The following is a 16595-nucleotide window of genomic DNA, read 5'->3' as shown; positions in this document are numbered from 1 at the left end:
TCAACAAACCCAGCGCTATCAGCTTAGCACCTTCTCCCACGAAGACCACCACCCCCTCGTCTCCCTAGCCTTGCAATGGCAGCACCATCACCAGCACTACCAACCGGTAAGGCCTTCGCCCCGACTGGACCAACATTTCTCCCTGCCGCACCGACATCACTCTGAGTTCCCGAACCCTGCCTTCGGCCCGCGCCCAGGCCCTGGCCCTCCTAAGACAACCTAGAATCAGCATGATTCGACCCGGCATTCGAGTTCGAACTCGGCACTCTACTCCTCCTCTTGCCACCCACACCCACACTCCCACTCCCACCACCACTACTGCCACCACCAACAACACTCCCCGTAGGCGAACCAGAGTACTGCGTCGTCGTCCCCACAACCGAACTACCCGCGCTGGACACGCTCGCAACCGTAACCGACGAGCCCGAGCGGATCCTACCCGTCTGGCTCTGGCTCTGACCGAAGTAATTCTGATGAGGATAGTTATTCTCTTTGTAGCTGCCGCTGTACGCGCCGTACCCGCTGCCGTGGCTAAACGATTCGCTCCTGCTGCCTCCCTGTGGATGGCTACGATGGTGGTGATGGGAACCAGCAGCAGAACCGCCAGCCGAGTGGGCTGATATCGGCACCGACATGGCCGTCGTCAAACTCGGCCGCGGCGACGCCGCAGCATACTGCGTCGATGTCCGCGGAAGGCGGGATCTCGAACCTGCCGCCGCCGTACTAGAGGTGCTGTTGTTCCCAAAAGAAGAAGAAGAAGAGGTCGGGTTCGGGTTGGGAGGAGGGGGGGTGTCGGACACGCGGCGGGGGATGCTCGTTGTCACGCCGCCGCCGCCGTCACGGCTTCGCGGGCGGTAGAAGGAGGGGTCTCGTTCCTGTGCGAGACCCACGGCGGAGCGCTTTGGGGTTGCAGCAATCTCAATGTATGCGGCTGCCGACGAGGATGACTGCGTCAGGCGGTGGCCGTGGTGGGTGGGCGTCGGCGGCACGGACGTGCTGAGGTGCAGCCCCGGTGGGGTGTAGCTTGTGTTGCGGCGCGGGCCGGAGCGGGAGCGGGGGCCGGAGCCGGTGTTGGAACCTGCACCCGTGGACGCGCTGAGTCCCAGGCTGCTGAGTGACATGGCGTCGTGCTGCAGCTCGACGTCGATGTAACTCCTGATGAGCTCCGAAGCCAGATTCCGCACCAGCACTGCCGGGTCCTTATCCGCTAGTGTCTGGATATCGTCGAACAGGATGCGCAGCTGGCGGCCTGTGCCGGATGTGCTGAGCGCTGACATGGACAGGCTGTTTGCTTCGCAGCCATCCATGATATTGCGCACCAGACGCAGGAGGTTTAGGCGAACGACGGCCTTCTTGTGGCTCAACTTTTGCGCGATGCCGGCGTACATCTCCGCCTTGGCCAGGGACGCTGCCACAGCCGGGCTCAACCGCAGAACCTTGAGCAACGGCTCGAGAAGGTTGGGATCAAATGCGTTGGCCTTGGTGGGGTTGAAACAAGACGTGATGGCGGCGGTAAAGCTGCCGTCGAGAAGGTGGTTTTCCACCTTTGCCGTCTCCTCCTGCAGCCATACGAAGATGGCGTCAAGCGCCGTAACCTGCCAGTACTGGTCCGCCAGGAGCGAAACGTAAAACTCTAACCCGCTGTTCTGCCACAGGTACCGCCTCCCCTTGCTTCCCGAGTGAGCCATGTCGCAAAGGATAGGGAGGACAAACTCCTTCGGCGGCCGGTCCGTCTTCATGATTTTGAGCAGAAGCGGAATAATGCCGTTGCTGGCTGCGTATTCCTGCCGCTCCTTGCTGAGGCGGCAGAGGTTGAACATGGTATTCAAGACTTGGTTGGAGATCTCCCGGAAATTCTTCTGCCCCTTCTTCATGGAGAGACTGAGCACATCAATTAAAAAGTCGATGGCATCCGCAGAATGCAGGGCGTCGAGCACAGTCGAACACATGGACATGTTCTTGATGAACTTGAGCATGGTAATCTGGTGGGAAGGCGTCATGCGCCGAAGGTCCTTGAGGACCGCTGCAAATAGGTTAGGTCGTCCGATTTTCAAGGCGTCTAGGGCAGCTACTTACTCTTCAGCACCTGCCGCTCAGCAACAGCCTCCTTGACATAGGGTTCCGCCTGCGAAAACAGATAGAAGATATTGACAATGCGGCCCTCCACCAGCTCCGACAATTCATCCCGCTCCTCATCCAGTACCTTGTGCAGGATGGCGGCGAGCGGGTCAAGAATCTTGCTGCGCGAGAAGATTCTGCAAAAGTCGTTCTTGGGTGTCGGCCCCTGGAGCTCGAAGACATTCCAAATGCCATTGACCCCTATCAGAACAAGGTCCTGGGACGTCTCGTAGTCTTCATCGAGGAACTCAACCAGGACGTTAAGACCACCAGCGCTGACAAACATCTGCAGGGTCAACGTAGAAGTCTGGTACACTTGGCGGACGAACGCCGCCGCCTCGAGCCGAATCTCGTTGGAGTACTGCCGAGCAGCAAACTTGGTGACGATCGGGATGCCGCCGACGAAGCACAGATTCTCTTGCAATTCCACATCATCAAGGATGATCTATGTCTGTCAGCACTCCCAACGCCAAGCGTCACCGAGTGATGATGGACCTACCGCATTGACGATCTTGAGCAACTGCAAAATCATATGCTGCCGGCTCTTGACCGTACAAGGCTCCAGAATCTCCAAGATGGGCAACAACCCATGCGCCCCAATAATGAGCGCCTTGACCTCGTTGTTCTCCCATAAAAGTGCCAACTGCAGCAATCGCTCCCTGTCAGCATCATCACACCCCCTTCACCGCCACACTTAGAGTCCAGAAAACTTACCAAATCTTCGGCCAACTGCCCCACCAACTCCTCCCCCTGGGTGATCTTCATACTCCTCACCAGCTCCTCGACCCTCTCAGCAAGCCTCGCATGCCGATCCCTCGCGATGTTCGCCTCGAGATCCATTTCGTCCCAGCCGGGATCCATCATGGCAAACGGATCGTCCTCGTCCTCGTCATCGCCAAGCCACGAATTGTTCGACAGGCGCGAGAGGATGAGCTGGCCTCCCTGGCCGTCCGTCTCGGAGCCGCGGTCGCTCTCGTCCGGCTCGGTGAGCGCATCTCCGGCCACGCCAAAGATGTCAGAAAAGTCCTCGTCGCCTTCGTCCTCGGCGAACTTGGTGATTTCGACTGCGGAGCGGGCTCTTCGGACGGGCTGCGCTGGCTCCGTGGCACTGTGGAGAAGAGCCGGACGGGAAGAAGCTTTGGACCGGCGCGTGCTGCCGCCGGTTGAGGAATGGGATGATTTCGGTACGCTAGTCGTAAGGTCCGACGGGTGGAAGAGTTGGGGAACATCCTAGGAGATGTCAGCCATCAAGTTTGGTGTGGGCTGTCCCGGTCAGTAAGACTGACCTTGCTGGCGAGGCTTAACCTCCTGTCGAACACGTGGTCATTGTCAGCAAAAAGGTCGGAGAAATCCTCGGTCGATTGTTCACGGTAGATGACGTCCGGGCGTGGAGGCAGCTCGAACTTGGTCCCGAGTGGCTTTGCGGGTGACTTTGGCTGGGAGACATTTGATGCACCCTGTTTGCTCCTCTGACGCCTATGCCCTGGTTGCTCGGGAGCTCGTATCCTGGGCTCCCGTCTCTTGTCCGTTTTCCTGGGCAACGGACGGATGGTCTCCTCCTGAGGGTCAACTTCTGACCACTGTCCCAGACCCTTGATCGTCATAAGCTCGCCCTCAAAGTTCGAGTCCCAATTTTCAGAGTCCTCTCGTTGGCTGTCAATAGATGCAAACGCTTTCAGCTTATCACTCGAGAGCAAGCCGCCAAAGTTGTCTTGGCCCTTGATGTGGGGGAGATGGAGAGCGCTGGGCGAGATGGTCGTGGCAAAGTCATTGTCCCAGTTATCATCATCTACCATATCAGCCGGGTTACTGACCAACTTCTCGCCTGCTAACTTACCAGCGAGCTCTGGGGACCGAAATGCGTCGGCCGAGGGCCTCTGTTTCGTCGCCAAGGACAACGGCATCTTCGAATTGTTGGCGCGATGTCCTGGTGCGCTGGTGTCCGACCCAGTCGAGGCTCGCAGGTTGTTCTCGGATGACTTGAGGGCCTTATTCCACTGCTTCACTTCCTCGACGGCCTGGCTGAAGTTGGATGGCGCCTTCGAGACCGGTGCGTCGCTTCGGCGGCAGCCGGTGATCCAGGCATGCCGTAGCAGCTTTCTCGCCGACACTCGTAAGTTCGGATCCTTTTGAAAGCATTGCATGAGAAAGTCGCGAGCAGCCTGTTCAAAGCAACGTCAACAAAAAACAAGCCCGCATGTTTTTGGGAAATGGGGACACAAACCGGAGACACCCCCTCTGGCAGCGGCGGATGGTCGTCGTTGACGATGGCGAACAACGCAGGCATGGCAGCGAGGTTATGGTACGGCGGTTTCCCTTGAAGCAGCTCGATGACGGTACACCCAACGCTCCAGATATCCGAGGCTGAGGTGGCGCCAGAGAGCTGGATGATCTCCGGGGCCATCCAGTAAGGCGTGCCGACAACCTGGGCCTCTTTGTCTGGTCCGGCGAGGGTGCTCGTCGACACGCCAAAATCGGCCAGTTTGACGGTGCCATCCTTGGTGGTCAGGATGTTGGCGCCCTTGATGTCTCGGTGGATAACACCCTGGTCGTGCAGATACTGCAGACCCTGCAGAACCTGGGTCATGTACACGCCGACGAGGTTCTCGGGAAACTTGCCGTAGGCCTTGCAGATGGAATGCAGAGAGCCATTCTCGCAGTACCTGCTGAGTATCAGTAAAGCGTGCGGCATGCGTGGGCGTCGAGGGGCCAACAGACTCGAGGATGATGTTGAGACAGTCGGCCGTCTTGACGAAGCCAATATATTTCACGATATTGTCATGCTATTAGCCGGTCAGCATTTTCGAACTCTGCGTTGTGCGGGCGCTTGTAGCCGCTGTGGCGTTTTCTCACTGACATGGAGGTTTTTCAAGAGATCAATCTCAGCCTGCACGTTGTCAGTAATCCACCCCTTTACACCTCAAAGGGCCGTTCTTGAACTCACCTCGATCATACGCAACTCGCTCTTGGGCACATCAACCAACTTGATTTGCTTGACAGCCACTGCCTCGCCTGTCCCCCAATTGAACGCTTTGTAGACGGACCCGAAGGCGCCCTTCCCGATGCAGTCTCCGAGTCTCTGCGCAGTCCCCAGTCAGCCATGTCTCAGATCTCAGGAAACGGGCCGGCCGTAGCCCCAGGCGAACTGGGCGGGTCTGCCAGCCGTGCATCTTTCTCCAAATCCCGTCCACCCAGGTCCCTCTCCCGCAGCCACCATTTCATCCAGACAAAGAACCCGCGATCGACCGCCAAGCCGCCAAACAAACAGGAGATGCATCGCAGGCCCAGTAGGCTATGCAGCCGGTATGTAGGGCCGGCACCTGCAGCCTCCATCCCCGCCCTGCACGAAAGCAACGATATTCGAGGGCGATGAGAAGTTGTGGAGGCCGACAGCTGTAGAGAACTGGGACTGAATGGTACGGTATCGTTCGAAAACGGAGCCAGCCAGAAGCAAAGGAAACAACCTCCACCTACATAGTCCTTCAGCCCGGGGTCCTGAACGGCCTTCTCCTGCCTGTGGCTCTGTTCCCGACGCGGCGTTCCGGGCACCTTTGCCGCGACGACGGCCGCTTTGCCGTTGACGCCATGGTGATACGGCACGCCAGAGCTTCCTGGGCGTGCAGAGCTTCCGGGACGCGAGCTCGGCGGCGCCATGATCGGTTCGATTCCAGCGTCGCTTCAGGGCCTGCCTGGGCTGTCGGCTCGGGTTCCGGAACGCTCCAGGCTCAGGTCGGGCTGCTATTTCTCCCCCGGTCTCCTCTCCTCCTCCTCCTCCGTGCTGCTGCTGTAGCTTGCTTTGGGCGGTATTCGAGATTTGTCTTGGGGGTTAGTGGTATTGCAGAGGCAGAAACTGCGCCTTTGGTTCTTCGGTATCCTGATGGTCATTCCGGCCGGGCCGAGCTTCGCCCAAACGAAGGAAAGAAACGCTGCTGCTGACCAGAATCGCAGGCGTTGGACCGAGAATGTTCAGCTGGCTTGTGCTGGCCCCGCGTGGAGAAGCGTCAGCGCTGAGTTGTGGGCCCGAAAACCGTCAATGTTCCGTGACGAGGGTCGACGGTCGTTAGAGAGGCTAGCAGGTAGTTCATGGGTCGGAAACGGCAGTGAGTCGGGCTGTGATGGAGGCAGTGAAGCAAACAATACTTCCAAATGTTTGGATGCGATTAAGGCGTCGCCCCGGGCCAAGGCAGGACAAGCAGCATGTCGCGGGGATTCGGGTACGGCAGACAGGGGTTTGTTCAAGAGAGGGAAAGGCCGCCTGAATCACCAGGCCTGGGCGTTGTGGGGAGAAGGAAAATCAAGGAAAATAGAGGGAATGCACGAAAGAGAGGGAAAGTAAAATGAGCGTGGTGCGCCGAGGCGAAAGCAAGATCCTGACTGGGTGTTGTTTCACTTCGAGATTCATGCCGCGGGGTTGAAAGTGTTCAGCAGCATGAAATCGTGGAACTAAGCCCAGGTCGGGGTATATTGCAGCAGCCTGCAGCAAGCACAGCAGCTCACCTTGCTGTGACAGGGTGTTGTGCCGCGCCAAAGCAACCCTTTAGGCACACACTCCGGGCTCATACACATCAAGCACATTATGAATGCATCACTTTTCATCGCCATACCCGGACTTGCCGGTCTCAGAAACGCTTAACTCGAACAAGTTTGGTCTGCCTGGTTGCCAAGGCACCTATGGATAAATACGCGCCCTGCCTCTCGAGAAGTCAAGAGCTCATGATCAAATGCCTTGTTGAAACAAAAAGGTCTTGCTCAGTTCCTGGTTCTTCCAGCCAATATCACTGTTTTAAACACAACCAGCATGGAAATGATAACCAAGGTTGAGTTCAAGGGCGGAGCTGGGAAATGCAAGTCATCCCCTGGGCAGATCCTCCTCCACCTTCGAGAACGCGGGGAAATCCATTGCTACCTCACCATGGTAGCATTCTGCTGGTTTGTTTGAAGGGACGATCCCTTGTTGCCAGGCGTCCAATCCAGTACAACACGACTTTGCTCGGCAAGCTGGCTTCATGTTCGTTACTTCATAATCCATCATTTCAATTCCAACGCAAACCCGGCCTCAAAACGGAGATTGGACTCTCATGACAACAGCCCTGAAATTTTACCGAATACCACCCAATGTATCAGTACAATTTAATCATACAGATACCGGACACCACCGCCGCCGAAAAGAAACGCGTTGTCCTCCCCCTCATCAAGTAGCTTGATGAGCTCGATGTTCGATATACTGGAGCCAACCCATGGGCCCCTCTAAATCGTCAACCCTAGCACAAGAGACCCTCCATGATGTTACACAGCGTTCGGCACGCCTGCTCGAGGAAAGAAGAGCCCGTGGCAAGGTCGCATCTGTCCTGTTACCGCACACTGACAATATGACCACTGGAAACTTTGAAAACCCCAAAACCTCAACGCCGTTCAAAACCGAATCCACCAACGCCATTATTTAGCGAGACCTGCCGCTTTCCCATAGACCACGACACCCAGTTTTCGTAACGAAAAAATCAGTTCCCAGCCTCACGAGATAGTGTCCGGCTCAGCCCAGCCTCGGCCCACCACTCGTCCGGAATATCCTCCCGACGGGCCAGGTTGCGCACGATCCGCTGCATGCCCCCTATGCCGCCCAGAAGCTCCAGGGGGTCCTCGTTATTACCGCGCGCTCGGTCGGCGTAGGACTGGTTGGAGGAGGCCAGCCGCGGGAAATAAGGGAGCTGCATCTGTTCCATCTCGTCGTCGTCCTCGCCCTCGCCATCGCCCTCGCCCTCCGTGTCGGAATTGTCACATCCCGACTCGCAGGGTGGCTCGAACGCAAACTCCTCAGCCGCATCCGGCGTGGTGAACGAGGTCCGGGACGACGAGGCAGCTGCGGTGCTCTGCGTGGCCGCGGCCGAGGCAGACGCCGAGGCGAACGAAGACCCGGCGCTGGGCGGCTGCGGGTCCGGCGTCAGGGTGGTCAGCAGAGTGCCCCACAGGTTGTCGCCTTCCGGGCTCAAGCTCCGGTTACGGTCGCCCAGGCCGTCCATGTCGGCGGCCTCGATCGCCCATGGGACGTGAGCAGAAGGAGGTGGGCGGGGGCGCGGCCTGTCGCTCGCATCGTCTTGTGACGGGCGTGATTCGTCCCTCATGGAACTTCGATGCCTGCGCTGGATGCGGGACCAAAGGGTTGAATGTGGCGTTGTGGCGCCGCGAGACTGGGTCATGTTAGAGCCAGTACAAAACTTCAGCCACGGACGAATTTCGTGCTTACGGGATGGCCAGGGGCTTGTGTGGACCTGAGGTTGGATAAGGCATACGTAGGTTCAGGGCGCAGTTGGTTGCGGCGCGGCAAAAAATCCGGCTCGCCAGCCATCGTCAGCATGGGTGAGGAATCATTGTCCTCGTCGCGAAACAGGTTCGGGTTCGATTCGAAGTGCGCCCATCGCTCGCCGAACATGGTGACAGCACGGTCATCGAGTACAGCGGGGTTTCTAGTCCCGTCGGCGCGAAGTAGCACACCCGGACGGTCAGTTACTAGTAGCGCGCGGCGGGCATGTTCGGAACCTGATCTTGTCCCAGAGCTGTCCGTCGTCGCGAGCGCACGTGTAACAGGTTCGAGTGCTGATGCGCGCCTGGCATCGTAGTTGTTGTATGCCGCCGTTGCGGCAAGTGCGCGACGGCGGCGCTCGCGTATTCGCTCTCGCTCGTCGTTGCGGTCAAGAACCCGGCGGATGTTGGACCGCGACCGCGCCGACCTATCAGTCGCGGGCTTGGATTGAATGTCCGATTCAACCGGTGGCTGGTACAATCTGATTCGAAAATGACAGAGGTTAGCGTCGACTCGCAGAAGAGAATGGCGCGAGGGGAATGAAAGGAAATTGAGAATTGTTGCAGGTTGTTGCGCTCTCAAACCGTGCGATCGCGCGCACTTGGATACACAACGCGGCAACTCTCGCGATTTCGGGACGGTTGGGTACGCGATGGCAAAGTTGGCCGATAAGCGCTGGCGCGCCAGGAATGGGGAACTTGCCGAAGACCCATGTTTTGCTCTGTGTAGAGAATTCAGTGGTTAAGCGACCGAATCTGCTAAAAAGCAAACGAGTGTAATGTCCGACCGTCGGCGACTGCAATCGCAATGATGCGGCCAGGGAATTGATGAGAATCCGGTGGTTGGGATGCGTCAAGCTTCAACTTGACTCTCGCGCATCAATTGCGTGGGGTTGCGGTTGGATTTGACGACGGGAGGAAAATGGGATGAGTACGGATTACGGCGGAGACCTTTTTGACCTGGGGGGGGCCGGTCGATGCGGTTCAATGTGCAGTCCCAGCCCCTGCTCTCCAGGGGCACGGACTACACAGTACACGTGTAGCCGCTCTTTGGACCCTGGTCACCTAATAGCTGCAAGTGCGCTTATTATGATAGCCGCTTAACGTGATATTGCAACAAAATCAGAGTCGGCCTTCGATAAATAAAATAAGGAGTATGCACTCATACAGAAGGACCCACTTGTGAAACTGCCAGGCTCTCATTTCTCAGCGTCAGTCAGCAACGGCTTTCAAAATCAACAGGCCCATACGTCTCGCCTTCCTTCTGGCAGGGACCTGGCAACAACATCACCAATGAAGAGCATGAGTCATTATTGAGATTGTGCGTCATATGCATTCAGATGGTGTCTAAGATCAACAAAGAGAAGCCCAACGTTGCTTGTTTCGCAGTCTGTCGCTTTGCCCCAGACGGTTGGCTCAGAAAGACAGAGACGGCACTCAGGGCTGAGTGCGCTCCGCGAGGCAACGCAACATGATTGACCTTGGACTTGTTCGTGTCGGCCGCCTCGTTCAGCACACCCCACAGACATGGAAGGCAATCCATGTTGCTGGGACGAACGGCAAGGGATCGATATGCGCCTATCTCTCGTCCATGCTCACCGCAAGCGGCCTCACCTGGGCTCGTTTTACCTCCCCGCACCTTATCGACCGCTGGGATTGTATTGCTGTCAACGGCAAGCCGGTCTCAGAAGTCATCTTCCGTGCGGCCGAAGACGCGGTCAAGAAGAGGGATAAAGAGGACCGCATTGGCGCCACGGAGTTCGAGCTGCTGACCGCGACCGCTTTCGAAATCTTCCATCGCCAGAAAGTCGAGTTTGGAGTGGTAGAGGTTGGCTTGGGCGGCAAGCTGGACGCCACCAACGTACTGAAGGAAAAAGCGGTCACTGTTATTGCAAAGATCGGACTGGATCACCAGTCCTTCCTTGGCAACACCATCGAGGAGATCGCCCTGCAAAAGGCGGGTATCATGCGCCCGGGCGTCCCTTGTGTGGTGGACAGCAGCAACCAGCCTTCTGTTCTAAGCGCGATGGAGGACCATGCTCGAAAGGTCGGAGCAGAGCTGCATTATCCCACAACCTCAACGCTTGCCGAGACCTTGGCTAGTGAGCAGTTTGAGCCGCACCAGATACAGAACCTAGCTTGCGCGCATATGGCCTTCCGCTTGGCGTGTCCAGAGAAAAATTGCCCGCTTGACCAGTTCCTCCCTGTCATCAAGCAGATGCAATGGCCGGGCCGGCTTCAGACGCTCGACATACAAAAAATTGTTGGGCATCCACGAGAAGTCCTTCTTGACGGAGCCCACAACCCACAGTCGGCCGAGGTGCTGGCTCACTATGTCCAGAGGCACTTACGCACAACAAGCAAACCTATCACCTGGGTTCTCGCCGCCACCCAAGGCAAGGATATGGATGGCATTTTGGGTCTGCTCCTGCGGCCTGGCGACCAAGTTGCCGCTGTCCGCTTTGGGCCCGTAGACGGTATGCCCTGGGTCAAGCCTGCGAATCCTGCTGAACTCCGCCGGCTCACTGTTCAACATGGCGTCAATGACGCGGCTACCTACGATGCCGGGGACGATGTTAGAGGGGCTCTGACCTGGGCATCTCAAGCCGCAGATGACGGGCCTCTAGTCATTGCTGGGAGCCTATACCTAGTATCTAGCGTGCTGAGGCTATTGCGGGACATCGAAAACAGCGGGAAAAGGGCCGAATTCTCAACATGAACCTCCGACTTGTATGATGCGACAACACGATAGTTGAAGCCTCAAGGGCCGGCTGGTCCCGGTTTCCTTCGCCATCGGCCGATTTGATATCACATGATTGGGGGCTTATTTCCCGTCCAATCAGCGTCGATCGATTGACACAAACTGTCATTATACCAAGCTCTTGTTGCGCATCCTTCACAATGCCGCCATCCCACCTCATTGTGGTCTGCGGCCACGCCATCTGGCTTGGAGGGCCAAAGCACGGCTGGGACGAGTCCGAGTGGCTCATCGAGGGCTACAAACAAGGCGAGACGCCCACCTTCATCGAGCATATCCAAGCTGGCCTTCGGATTCTGAGTCTGGACGACACCGCGGTCCTGGTGTTTTCCGGGTAAGCCTCCTTCCCATTTCCTACATTGCTGGCATCCATCACCTCTTTCCACACCCACCGTAATCCATCTCCTCTGCCCCACTTTCCCCTACCTAACCACGCATACCCACAGCGGCCCAACCCGCAAAGAAACACCCCTCTCCGAAGCCCAAAGCTACCACAACCTTGCCCTCGCCAACGGCTACTTCAGCTTCTTCCCCACCACAGAGGGAACCCCCGACAACCAGCTGCTCTCCACATCGCGCATCCTCCTCGAAGAGCGCGCGCTGGACTCGTACTCCAACATCCTCTTTTCCCTCATCGCCTTCTGGCGCCACCACGCCGTCTGGCCGGGCCGCCTCACCGTTGTCAGCCACGGCTTCAAGCGCGACCGCCTCGTGAACGGGCACTGCGCCGCCATCGGGTTCCCTTTGGATCGCGTCACTTTTGTGGGGATTAATCCGCCCGGGGTGGATGACCACGGTTTTGGGTCAGCTGCGGTTGAGGTAGAGGGAAAGAAGGGGCGGGCGATGAAGGGCGTGCAACTTGCGTTGGACCAGTGGAAGGAGGATCCGCATGGGGTGGGCGAGGATTTGGCGGGGAAGAGGAGGGCGAGGAACTGTTGGAGGGTGAATCAGAGGTTGTTCCTGGACGGGGAGGAGAGGGAGAGGAGCGGGGTGGATGTGAGGGTGCTGGAGGACGGGAGTGAAGCGCTTGTTGAGGGTGGGCGAAGGCCTTGGGGGAGGATGTAAAAGTTGAACGGAAATGATGAAGAAGAGAAATAGAGAACCATAGGATCCTACCAACAGGACTTTAACAAAAAGAGGGCTGTGCTGGTTCGACAGGCCGGAAGCGAGTTGGCGTCCCAGGAGCTGATCCAGTCGGCTCAACGCCCTACCACTGCGCCATGAACGAGTTCAAGGGATTAGGTAGTGGCTGCGTTGGGAGAAGAAGTGAATCTGGGGCTTATATGTCCGCATCATCTACTCCCAACGTCATCCGCCACCTCCTCAGTAGAGTGCAGTAGCTTATATGAATTCTCATAGCCAATTAACTCCCTTGGACCAGCGACTGGGGCTGGCGGTGAGTTTTTAAATGTATTATGTTTCTCTTCATCGTTTCGTTTCACTAATTAATGCCCACTCCTTCTATCAAATCTTAGATGCCCGCTGCTCCTCGCCACCAGTTATGGGCAACCCTTGATCCGCACTGCCGACCACATCAAGGACAAATTGCACTGCATCAGCAACCATGTCCGTGCTAAAACTGTGCCCGACACCTTGGTAAACTCTGTCGTCGACCGAAACGCCCTCCTCAGCCCAAGTGGCAGCCGCTTGCTTGAACCACTGCAGGAACGGCTCCGAACAGCGGCTGTATGGCACCAACTTGTCGTCCGCCCCGGAGCATAGCAGAAACTTCTTGCCCCGCAGACGGTCTCGGAAGATCTGCCTCGCACCCTCATCGGCGGTCCCCGTAGTCTTTGTCTCCGGCACGGCAGAAGTGCCAAAGAAGATGGCCTTTGGGTCAAGCTTCTTGCACGTCTCCACCAAAGACGGTGGGAAGTCCCTGCTGCCCAGGAAGGACGCACCATCGTCTTGCTCGGAGTATGTAGATAGTCTTGAGAGCCTTGCGCGGTCTGACAAGAGGTCTTGATACCGTCAGACATCAAGATATCAGGACGTTTCGGGGTGGAACAGGCACTTACTCATAAAATCCGGACACCCGATGACCACCACCCCGGCCGTGACCCTCGGGTCCGCAAACATTAACTGCCACACGCTATGCCCGCCCAGCGACACTCCGAGCGCCAAATGCTGGTCGATTTTCCTCTTGCCGTTGGCGTCATGGAAAAGATACGCCTCCACCAAGTCCCTACCCCCCAAACCTGAATCAGCACGCCAACTATCTTCAATGAAACCCCCGCCCCAAACTTACAACAAAACCCTCTGATCCGCCACCATACCCTGCACGATGGCAAACATATCCACAGCATGCATCGGATTCCCCTCGCGCCAGGACCCGTTGGCCTTCTTATCCACCAGCCGACTGCCATGATTCCGCTGGTCATGGACCAGGGCAATCAGTCCCCTCTTCTCTCTTCCCGGAGTTCGCGACGAGGAAGCCGAGTTCCAAGCAGCGACAAACCGAGCCGCGACGTCTGCCATGTCCCCCTTGCTGCGCGTCCGCGGGTGGTGCAGCCACAGACATGAGACGCGAATTACTGTCGGGGCAAGCTCCGCGAGGCCGTAGACGTCAACGAGCAGGCCTGCCATTTGAACCGTGCGGAGGGAAATGGGTGTGGTTGGAGGGAGGGAAGGCATTGGGTTGGCCATGTTTACTGGAATTCTAGATGGGTGAAAGACAAGGAGGTAGGGGTGAGGGAGATGGTGGGTTTGAATGTAATAGTGTAGTAAGTGAGATCAAAGCCTTGTCTTCGGGGATTGTGTGATTCAGCTCGCAGATGTGTGATGGCAAGGACGCTGTAGTGGGTTCTTGTAAGGCATGAAGGTCTAGTAAGGTGGAGCAAAGCTGGTCGTCGGCTTCTCGGCTCTCGACAAGGTAGCACCTCGGATCGGCTCGATGTGCCCCACAGTGGGCCTTTCCCCGCCGCTGCCGGTCCGCACTAATGTCCCGTCAGCACCGGCGGGACCCATATTTAGCGCTTGGCAGCGCAGCCAAGATGGAATGACAAGATGGAATGAAAAGATGGAATGAAACCGTCTACCGGGGGGCATACCAGCAACTTGGATTCGCCCGTCATCACCGACATTTACGTCAAGGATGGGCTAACATGCCCCGCGACGCTAAGCTTTGGCTCAGGGCATTACCTGAAGCAGAGATTGAGTAGGCGGTTGGCGCAACGAGGCTCTCCCTCTCCGGACCCGCTAAGTCTTATGATGGGGTCCGGCGTTAACAGTGAACACCACTCCTGACATTGGTCATTGAGATACCCCCCTTTAGGGTTGACCCAATCTCGGCCGGCACCCTAGTGTCTATACCCCCATTGCCGCCTTCCAAATGCCCATCACCACGCCAAACAGCGTGATTACCTGCCAGCAACCACCCTCCAATTCCCTGTTCTGGAGGCACCTCGTCGGACACGATGGGGATTTACCTCTTCTTCCTCGCCTCAAACCTGCTCTACATAACATGTCTCTCAAAAAGTATACTATGGAGCAACGAAACGCATCCCGCATCGTCGTGGATCGTTAGCAGCCCTGGCCACCCAGCCACTAACGTCAGGTCCCGCGCTGGATCACAGCCGGCACGTAGGATAAAACCCCAAAAATCTACAAAGCCCAAGTCGACGCCGAGCGCCTCAGGGCACTAGCAGCCGACTACCGGTACCGCTGACCTGCCACCACGCGTCCACCACCCGGACAGGTCGCGCGCCTCGCGCACCCTCCTCCGCTGGCTGTGGTGGAACCGCTCCGGGCCCGACAGCTACCGCGCCTGCACATGGGGCTGCACGATCCTCCGCACCGCCTACACCACCACCGACGTCGCCTTCCAGACCGCGGTCGACGCACTGTACCGCTACATGCGCGCCGTCGCCGACGCCGAGATTCGCTCCGTGACCGAAAAATACGAGCGGCTTCTTCGTGTGCCGCAGGGCCACTAACTGCTGCCGGAGGGCGTCCCGCTACTGTACCTCGTCGATCCACGGCCTTCCGAGGAGTTTTACGTCAACCGCTTCATCAACGACGTGTTGCAGGACAGGGAGCGGCTCGAGAACGCTACCGTGGCGGAGGCGTGCGCGTATTTCCGCCGGTGGGCGCTCTATTGCTGCTGGTACGGGTCAGAGGAGCGCTACTTCTCCTCCGCGGTCGGGCCGAGGCTCAAGACGGCGATTCTGTTTGACGACGAAACGGCCGCGCAGCTGCAGGGTGTAGCGAAACGCCGATTCTTCAAGGGCGAGCTCAACTGCGTTACGGTCAGAAGCGAGCACTGCGTCATGCTGGTGGAAGTGGAGCCCAAGGGGCGTGGCGGGCCGGGGATGGACCAGGGCGTGACCGACTGTTTTCGGGTGAGGCTAGTTCACCTGCTGCGGTGTTGGTTTGATCGGGACAGGAAGGATCCCGCGTACATGCTCTGGGAAGTGGATGAGCGGTCTTCTGTCGAGTGGTTCTTTACAGACGGCACCGTGGGCTCTGCAAAGTGTACTGTATAGTATTTGAAGGGGCAGCTGGAGATACAATGGGGAAACAGGACGGTATGGCAAGATACCCGAAGCTGCTCAACAATACCCGTGATTGATTTCTCAACGAAAATGTAACAAGCTTTCTGAGCCTGGGAAAGAGACGTTGCTCTACGACAGACTATCCACCGAGATGAACGCAGAAAGCAACGGAATCACTCCAAGCTTTCAATTCTTCGCCACGTTCATATGGTCCAGCAGCTGAGTGAGCACGCCTCATCGTCCGCCTCACGCTGCCGTAATGCCTCAGGCAGATGTACATACATCACCCGGAAGATCTGCAGTCGGTTCGATTTGCCGCTACTGCAGGCAGCAGGCACGGGAGACAGGGGGGGTACATCAGCCTCAAGCTCCTGTACGTCAACAGGATGACGTTTGACCCCGCTGTTAAGTAAATGCCATAATCCAGACAACGACTCCAAACAGGCAGCCCAGATATCACAAAGCGAATCCGAGAGGCGATGGTGGCCTTACTGGTGTCTTGATGCCTAGCTAAGTAGAATGCGAGTGGGATGTATCGTAACCGGGCGCTCGGTTTTCCTTTGGAGCGGAGTGCCCGGTCTTCGCCAAAAAGCGCAACCATGTCCTTCGGGTAGCGTTATCGCCCCTGTCCAGTAAAGAGAACCATACATAATAACGCAACGGACAGGGGCTGAGTGCACTGGTGCCTCTATCCCAGATCCGTCGGTCCATCTGACCCCTCTGAAACCCTGAATTTGAAATCTTTGAAGCCCTGTGAAGACCCAGGCTGGGTATTCTTCCCTGCCAGTGCCTGACCGGAAACGCCGCCCCTGACCACCCGCCCCAAGACCATCGATACTCTCATACAATATACCATTCATAAACGAAGCCAATCATTTGAAACGCGCCCCTAACTCCTTCATCCATGCAATGCTCGTTCAATGGCCGCC

General features: G+C 57.3%; 5 protein-coding genes across 5 annotated transcripts; 2 read left to right on the top strand and 3 right to left on the bottom strand.

The window, feature by feature from the left end:
- Positions 1–209: 209 nt before the first annotated feature.
- N657DRAFT_682095 (uncharacterized protein) lies at positions 210–5772 on the bottom strand (the record flags this gene model as incomplete). Its single annotated transcript, XM_062796457.1, has 11 exons — positions 210–2023; positions 2077–2563; positions 2618–2761; positions 2833–3348; positions 3405–3907; positions 3956–4280; positions 4343–4781; positions 4837–4901; positions 4976–5005; positions 5063–5197; positions 5593–5772. The coding sequence occupies 11 exons, from the start codon at positions 5770–5772 to the stop codon at positions 210–212; spliced, it is 4638 nt and encodes a 1545-aa protein (XP_062646067.1).
- Positions 5773–7185: 1413 nt separating this feature from the next.
- Positions 7186–9339, bottom strand: N657DRAFT_646979 (uncharacterized protein). The gene is made up of 3 exons (XM_062793227.1): positions 9119–9339; positions 8360–8897; positions 7186–8303 (listed from the first exon to the last, which is right to left on the bottom strand). The coding sequence occupies exons 1-3, from the start codon at positions 9127–9129 to the stop codon at positions 7617–7619; spliced, it is 1236 nt and encodes a 411-aa protein (XP_062646066.1). The 5' UTR covers positions 9130–9339; the 3' UTR covers positions 7186–7616.
- A 547-nt stretch (positions 9340–9886) lies between these two features.
- On the top strand, positions 9887–12510 carry N657DRAFT_672872 (FolC bifunctional protein; the record flags this gene model as incomplete). The annotated part of the gene is made up of 3 exons (XM_062795662.1): positions 9887–10892; positions 11168–11507; positions 11620–12510. 3 exons carry the CDS (start codon positions 9887–9889, stop codon positions 12236–12238), a joined length of 1965 nt encoding a protein of 654 aa, XP_062646065.1. The 3' UTR covers positions 12239–12510.
- Positions 12511–12525: 15 nt separating this feature from the next.
- N657DRAFT_646976 (uncharacterized protein) lies at positions 12526–14122 on the bottom strand. Its single transcript, XM_062793226.1, has 3 exons — positions 13422–14122; positions 13192–13358; positions 12526–13134 (listed from the first exon to the last, which is right to left on the bottom strand). The coding sequence occupies exons 1-3, from the start codon at positions 13817–13819 to the stop codon at positions 12638–12640; spliced, it is 1062 nt and encodes a 353-aa protein (XP_062646064.1). The 5' UTR covers positions 13820–14122; the 3' UTR covers positions 12526–12637.
- Positions 14123–14589: 467 nt separating this feature from the next.
- On the top strand, positions 14590–15889 carry N657DRAFT_635080 (uncharacterized protein; the record flags this gene model as incomplete). Its single annotated transcript, XM_062791324.1, has 5 exons — positions 14590–14755; positions 14791–14830; positions 14871–15060; positions 15121–15630; positions 15767–15889. 5 exons carry the CDS (start codon positions 14590–14592, stop codon positions 15887–15889), a joined length of 1029 nt encoding a protein of 342 aa, XP_062646063.1.
- Positions 15890–16595: the final 706 nt, after the last annotated feature.

Source organism: Parathielavia appendiculata (assembly GCF_033297405.1).
Source record: "Parathielavia appendiculata strain CBS 731.68 unplaced genomic scaffold N657scaffold_9, whole genome shotgun sequence".
Lineage (NCBI taxonomy): Eukaryota > Fungi > Ascomycota > Sordariomycetes > Sordariales > Chaetomiaceae > Parathielavia > Parathielavia appendiculata.
Note: the sequence above shows the minus strand (reverse complement) of the source record. Positions and strands in the feature narration are given on the sequence as shown.

Bases quoted from the DNA above. Each gene is read 5' to 3' on its own strand.
- N657DRAFT_646979 (XM_062793227.1), bottom strand. The intron at 8,304-8,359 runs GTAAGCACGAAA...AACATGACCCAG, and splicing joins CACAAGCCCCTGGCCATCCC to TCTCGCGGCGCCACAACGCC.
- N657DRAFT_646976 (XM_062793226.1), bottom strand. From the start codon at position 13,819: ATGGCCAACCCAATGCCTTCCCTCCCTCCAACCACACCCATTTCCCTC. The intron at 13,359-13,421 runs GTAAGTTTGGGG...TTTGGGGGGTAG, and splicing joins GCGGATCAGAGGGTTTTGTT to GGACTTGGTGGAGGCGTATC. The intron at 13,135-13,191 runs GTAAGTGCCTGT...GACGGTATCAAG, and splicing joins CGGGTGTCCGGATTTTATGA to ACCTCTTGTCAGACCGCGCA.